Source organism: Dipodomys ordii, unplaced genomic scaffold (assembly GCF_000151885.1).
Source record: "Dipodomys ordii isolate 6190 unplaced genomic scaffold, Dord_2.0 Scaffold315, whole genome shotgun sequence".
NCBI classification, from domain to species: Eukaryota; Metazoa; Chordata; class Mammalia; order Rodentia; family Heteromyidae; genus Dipodomys; species Dipodomys ordii.
In genome coordinates, this window is record NW_012267531.1 from 1 (window position 1) to 7146 (window position 7146).

Consider the following 7146-nt stretch of genomic DNA (forward strand, 5'->3'; position numbering starts at 1 on the left):
AAAAAAAAAAAAAAAGAAGTCTGACCAGTGCAGTAACTGAGTTACTGTTTCTCCACAGCCTCAACGCTTTCAGTTACATTTTCTCCAGAGTGAACGTCTTTATTCTCTCCTGGCTTAAGCTTATTTGTTTAGAGTATTGTCTGCCATGTGCCAGTGGTTCATATCTGTGATCATAGTTACTCAGGAGGCGGTAATCTGAGGTTGTGGTTCAAAACCAGCCCAAGTTGGAAAGTCCATGAGACTCTTTAAGTGACCAGCACAAAGCCAGAAGTAAGGTATAGCCTAAATGGCAAAGCACCAGCCTTGAGCAGTAAAAGCTAAGGGACTGTGCCCAGAAATAGTACTGGCACAAAGAAAAAAGTTTCTTTTTAATAAATTTGCTATTGTTGGGGGTGTGTGGTTTTTTTGCTACTTGAACTCAGTGCCATGCATTCTTCATTGTTTGCTTATTACTGGTGCTTTGCCCCTTGAGCCACACCTTCAACTGGCTTTTTATTGATTTAGTTGGAGACACAGTCTCAAGGACTTTCGCTGGCTTCCAACTGTGATCTTCCAGTTTTCTTGACAAGTTGAGATTACAAGTGCCTGGCTTGGGAGTCATCTTTGAACCTGCAGTGTTGTATCCTGGTTGTACTGTTTTGTATTAGTTTCTTTGTTTCCTATTATCATACTCTGGACCTTTGGTTGTCCTGTGCTTCATCCTCTAAGGTAGTTGAGCTAAAGCTTGGTGGGAAAGATATTCCTGTCACGGGTGCCAATCGCATTGCGTACATCCACCTGGTAGCTGACTACCGGCTGAACAAGCAGATCCGCCCACACTGCCTGGCTTTCCGACAGGGCTTGGCCAACGTCGTCAGTCTGGAGTGGCTCCGGATGTTTGACCAGCAGGAAATTCAGGTACACTCTCTCCTGACCGTTGGGGTGGAAAGCTTCCTTTAAAATAAAATCTGCCTCCAATTTTACAACTTTATTTTTTAGGTATTAATTTCTGGTGCACAAGTTCCTATAAGTCTGGAGGACCTAAAATCCTTCACCAACTATTCAGGTATGTGATAGCCCAACTGAATCTGATTCCTGAGACATTATAGGCAGTCAAGTCTCCAAACCAGCTTCTAGTGGAATCATTATGTGTGTAATTAATGTTGCTTAAGAACCAGAATGCAAGCCAGGTGCCAGTGGCTCACGCCTGTAATCCTAGCTACTCAGGAAGCTGAGATCTGAGGATCATGGTTCAAAGCCAGCCCTGGAAGGAAAGTCCATGAGCTCTTAACTCCAATTAACCACCAGAAAACCGGAAGTGGCGCTGTGGCTCAAGTGGTAGAGCGCTTGCCTTGAGCTGAAGAGCTGAGGGACAGCACCCAGGCCCAGAGTTCAAGCCCCACGACCGGACCCCCCAAAAAAAAAATTTAAGGGACAGCTGGGTGCCAAAGGCACACCCTTGTCATTCCAGCTACTCAGAAGGATGAAATCTGAGGGTTGAGGTCTGAAGCCAGCCTGGGCTGGAAGCTCCTTGAGATTCTTATCTCCCGTTAGCCACCAAAAAGTTGGATGTGGAGCTGTAGTTCAAATAGTAGATCACAAGATCAAGTGGTAGATCACACAAAAGTTCAGGGACATCATCCAGGCCCCAAGTTCAAGCCCCGGAACTGGTACCAAAAAGAAAAGACCCTCCAGCCTCAGCCTGCCAAGTGCTGAGAAGATGCATTTCCTAACATGTAAAGCTCATGTGGTATTATCGCGCATGCTGTCAGCCGCTTCTGCACTGCAGAGCTGGTAACTGGGAAAGATGGCCTGGCCCGCGTCGAGGCCCCAGCATACCCAAGAGTGAATACAACTGTCATTTGGAAATGAAATCCTTACAGATTTGGAGGAAGGATTCCAAAACCCAGTGACCAGACTGCTTGTGAGGGAGAGGGGAGAAGCCGCACAAAGCAGAGTCACAGTAGAGTAATGTAGCTGAAGCTAAGAACAAGCATGACCGAACCCTAGTGCTGGAAAGGCTGGTGAAGAGCCCTTTATTTTAGCCTTCAGAGGCAGCCCTGTCCCTCCGCACCTTTGTGTTGCAATGAGTCTGTCATTCGTGATGACTCGGTACAAAGCCCAGAACACTTGCGAGCTTAAAACATTTAAGGAAGACACTTGCTGGTCTCTGTTGCCGCCTGAAAGGGCCCATCTGCGTTCGCATCCTGTGGCCTGTCCCCGGCTGCCACAGGGCTGTCTGCACGCAGAAGGCATGGGCAGCCTGGCTGTGGCAAGCCCCGGTGTCTGTCTGCAGGAAGCAGAAGGAAGCTTGCACGTGCTAATCACTGTCTGCTCTCTGTTTAAAGGCGCTTTATGAAAACATGCTCGTGGAGCTGCCCTTCGCAGGCTTTTTCCTGTCCAAGCTGCTGGGGACCAGTGCCGACGTGGACATCCATCACCTGGCCTCCTTGGACCCCGAGGTGTACAGGAACCTTCTGTTTCTCAAAAGCTATGAGGAGGATGTGGAAGAGCTGGGGCTGAACTTCACTGTGGTGAACAACGACCTGGGGGAGGCCCAGGTGAGTCCCAGAGCCCGGGCTTGTGCCCACTCCGTCCTCCATCAGCCCTGAGCCTGCCGCCTGCCCTCCCCTCCTTCGCTGGAGCTGTGGCCTGGGGCTCAGTGAAGCCCAGCCTCCTCCAGCCCCCCACCCGCAGGAGTCTGCTAGCCGCCCTTCTGCCTGCCTGGCCGCCCCGCCCTGACGGGCACCTGCTGGCCAGCGCTCCCCCTTGTCCGGTGCCCTCTGGGCCCTCCCACTGCTTGTGAGGATTCTGTTCTTTTCTTTTTCTTTCTTTTTGTTTTGCACAACTCTATTGGAGTTTCAAACTTTCTTTTTTGAGAAGAGATACCTATATGTAACCCAGGCTGGCATCAAACTCAATCCTGACTGCCTCCAAGTGCTGGGATTACAGGGTGAACCACCACAACCTGTCTCCAGACTAATTTTCTGGGTGTGGGTGGGTGTGTGCTGGTCGTGGGGCCTGAACTCTGGGTCTGGGCGCTGTCCCTCAGCTCTTCAGCTCAAGGAGAGCGCTCTACCATTTGAGCCACAGCGCCACTTCTGGCTTTTTCTGCTTCTGTAGTGCTGAGGAATTGAACCCAAGCCTCATGTATGCAAGGCAAGCACTCTACCACTGAGCCACCTTCCCAGCCTCAAACTAATTTTCTTTTTTCTTTTTTTCTTTTTTTTTGTCGGTTGTGAGGCCTGAACTCTGGGCCTGGGCGCTGTCCCTCAGCACCTCAGCTCAAGGCTAGCGCTCCACCACTTGAGCCACAGCACCACTTCCAGCTTTTTCTACTTATGTGGTGCTGAGGAATGGAACCCATGGCCTCATGCATGCAAGGCAAGCACTCTACCACTGAGCCACCTTCCCAGCCCTAAACTAATTTTCTTAATAGCAGCTTTATTTCAATTGAATTCACATGCCATAAAACCTACCTGCTCTGAGTGTAAAGATCAGTGCTTTTAGTATACAAGAATATATAGTACAGCTGATAGAGCTATAAGCCATCACCACAGCTAAATGTAGAATATGACATTTCTATCCTAGACCTCCTAAGCACCCCTGCACAACATCCTGTCAGCTTACTCTGTGTTTAAAAATCTTACCACTTGCAAAGCCCTGAGAAACACAGAGGCTGGACACGTGGGAGGTCTCACCGCCTCCAGCTGCACAGTTACGTGGCTATTCCCCAGTTTCACTTCAGAAATTGCTGTTTGCACCATGACCGCCTCATTTTCAATCCCATCAGCAAGGCAGGAGGCCCCCGTTTTCCCAATACTTCCTCCTCCTCCTCCCGCCTCTCACTCCAAGAGAGGACAGTCCTACCAATACTAGTAGAACTAAGGCAGTAACCTGAGTGTTGCTCTGAGTCTCCCGTTGCACAGATCTGGTTCAGCAGCACTGTGCTTTGTATGTGTGCATGCACACAGTACTCAAGGTCTCCATCCCCTGCCCTGCTGTCTCTGGAGTGGCAGCGGCACAGGGCACAGGGCACAGCCTCTCTGGTTAGACCCTAGGCTCTGAAGCAGAGGGCTGAGGCTGCGGGTGTTGCTCAGCGCTCTGTCATGTGTTTCCTGTGCACAAGTCCCAGATGTCCATCTCCATCAAACCCACACTCCCCCACCCCCAGCCAAGAAGACACACACATGCACGCACACACACACATTTGAATATGCAGATGTCTAAATCTTCTGGTTATGGCTTTAAAATAATCCTCTTTTAGAACGTGAGTTTTCAGTCTGTTTCTCAGCCTTTAAACTCACCTGTTACAGAAATAGGCTTGGATTAAATCCTAGGTTGGAGTAAGGAATCAACACTGCTTGAGCAGTGTTATTTGAACTGACAACAGTGTCATGAATCGGGACTGAGAGAGGCGGGGCTGAGTTTCACTTAGTTGCAGCTTGGTTGTGTTTGGTTCCGTGTGTTGTCGGGAGTGTAAAACTAGCTGGAAGTTGAAGTGGGACTGGAAGGCCAACGTTGTTGTCCCGTAGACAGTGCTGTGTGCTGCTGCTGCCCTGTGCCTCCTGGAGGTGTGCCAGAAACCCGACGGACATTCTAGAGCAGGTCACAGCAGTTTTAATGTGTAGCATTTCCCAGCAGGCTTCAAGCCATCAGCCTCCTGAATAGCTAGGATTACAGGCCTGAGCTACCTGCACTCAGCTAGGATTTCAAATTAAAAGTAGGATTTTAAATTAACAGTGGCTCACACCTGTAATCCTAGCTACTCAGGAGGCTGAGATCTGAGGATCGTGGTTCAAAGCCAGCCCAGGCAGGAAAGTCTGTGAGACTCCTATCTCTAATAAACCACTAGAAAGCCGGAAGTGGTGCTGTGGCTCACATGGTAGAGTGCTAGCCTTGAGCTGAAGAGCTGAGGGACAGCGTCCAAGCCCAGAGTTCAAGCCCCACGACTGACAAAAAAAAGAAGGTGCCAGCCCTTGAACAAAATAGCCAAGTGAGGTGGGGTACTGGTGGCTCACACCTTAATCCTAGGAAATCAGGAGCCTGAGATCTGGGGATTGCAGTTCAAAGCCAGCCTGGGCAAGAAAGTCTGTGAGACTCTTATCTCCAGTTGACTGCTATTAGAGCTAGAAGTGAAGCTGGTAGAGCTGACCAGTCTTGAGTAGAAAATACTGGACAGCACCCAGGCCTTGAATTCAAGCCCCAGTACCAGGGTGCACACGTACACCTAGGAAACTTGTGCTGATCATTGTGAATTACAACCCTGAATTGGCGTTTTGAACTGTTTTAGAATTGAACTCAAATCTTTATATATACAGGCAAACAATACCTAAAGTCACACTCAAGTTCCCCACATTATAGTCTTAAGTTTGAGGAAATGGAATCAGTCTGACCTTTACTTTGCCAAGAAATGGACCTGATTATTTGCATGACCCAATTTGCACTGAAGGCTTATACCTTTAATGATCTTAGCTATTCCCGTAAATAGGCTTACTTAAGATATTATCATAGTCATTTTGCTTCCAATTAGTGCACTTCAGATATTTTATTGATGTTATTTCTATAGTGTATTAACAATGAGGGAACAATATATAGCTATTATTTTAGTTTTAGGGAGCATTTAAAGAAATTAAAAGCTACAAGTAGCAGATAGTACATTTTAGAATAACGGTCTAGTCACATGCAGGGCTGGTTGTTGGCCATGCTCTGCACTTTATTATCAGAAGGAGAGGTGATAAATTAACATAGATACCAAGATCTCGTTGGCCAAATTCCTGGCTCTATTAAAATAAAGGTCCCGGTGTCTTCCATTCTCCAGCTGTACGGTCATGTGTGCAGACACCTCAGTGTCTGCTTGGGGATGGTGACTTTGGGGTGCTTCTGGCCAGACTCAGGGGGCACACGCTCATCTAGCTGGCTACTCCAGAGGCGAGAGCTGAGGATCATCGTGGCACAAGGCCAGCCTGGGCAGGAAAGTTCATGAGGCTGGAAATTTTGCCGTGGCTTAAAGTAATAGAAGCACTAGCTTTGAGCACAAAAGCCCAGGGACAGCGCCCAAGTCATGATTTCGAGCCTCAGGACCAGCACACACACACAGAAAAAGAAGTCAGACTTTGTGAAGGACCTGCCAGCACCCCCTTCTGGCTCTCCATGCCTTCTTGGCAAAGTAACCTGGCATTGGGGCTCACCCCTGTCATCCTAGCTACTCAGGAGGCTGAGATCTGAGGATTGGGGGTCAAAGCCAGCCCAGGCAGGAAAGACTGTGAGATTCTTATCATCAATAGCAGAAGTGGTGCTGTGGCTCAAGTGGTAGAGCACTAGCCTTGAGCTGAAGAGCTCAGGGACAGCGCCCAGGCCCAGAGTTCAAGACCCACAACTGACAAAAAAAACCCTTCAAAACTAGCAAGGGCAGGAAAGACCTGAGAACCCTCATCTCCAAATAAGGGTGGGGCTGGGGAGATAGCTCTACAGCTCCCTCCCTCCTGTGGCAGGTACAGGGAAACGTGCGAGTCATTCCCCGAGTTTGGGGCCTGGTGCTTTTCAGAGAATCCTCTTCGATATTGTTTGTAATGCATTTTGTGCATTTTGTCCTAGGAGGCTATTCTGCCGATCATCCCGTCATTAAAATCTTTTGGAGAGTTGTAGAAGGCTTCACTGATGAAGAAAAGCGCAAACTACTCAAGTTTGTGACCAGTTGCTCTAGACCTCCTCTCTTGGGATTTAAGGTACATAGCTTTGATGCAGTGTGCTTTCATACCAAGCTCAGTCGTGGTTGGTAGCTGGTTCCTGTATCTCTCCTTGGGTTTGCTGTGTGCCACAGCACTCACCCAGGGGTAGAATCTGGTCTCCTGAATCCACCATGCTTTTACTTACGAACTGAAGAAATCTCAGTCTGCAAATGTTGGTCTGGTGTATATGAGCAGAAGTAAATTGTTGTTCTAATTGTCTCTATTATGTTCTGTGGCATAACCTTATTTCGTTGCTTCTCGAAATTAATGCTGATCTCATATAGCTTGGTGTACAATTATAATTGCTTGAGGAATAATATTTCTTAGTTATGAAATAAGATTAAGGGCTGGGAAGGTGGCTCAGTGGTAGAGCGCTTGCCTTGCATGCGTGAGGCCCTGGGTTCGATTCCTCAGCACCACATAAGCAAAAAGAAAA

At 48.3% G+C, this 7146-nt stretch overlaps 1 protein-coding gene across 1 annotated transcript; it reads left to right on the plus strand.

Moving 5' to 3' along the window:
* Window positions 1-647: 647 nt before the first annotated feature.
* On the plus strand, window positions 648-6776 carry LOC106001555 (ubiquitin-protein ligase E3C-like; the record flags this gene model as incomplete). The annotated part of the gene is made up of 3 exons (XM_013036629.1): window positions 648-897; window positions 979-1045; window positions 6577-6776. Coding segments are annotated over 3 exons (502 nt in total), but the record flags the coding sequence as incomplete, so codon positions are not given.
* Window positions 6777-7146: the final 370 nt, after the last annotated feature.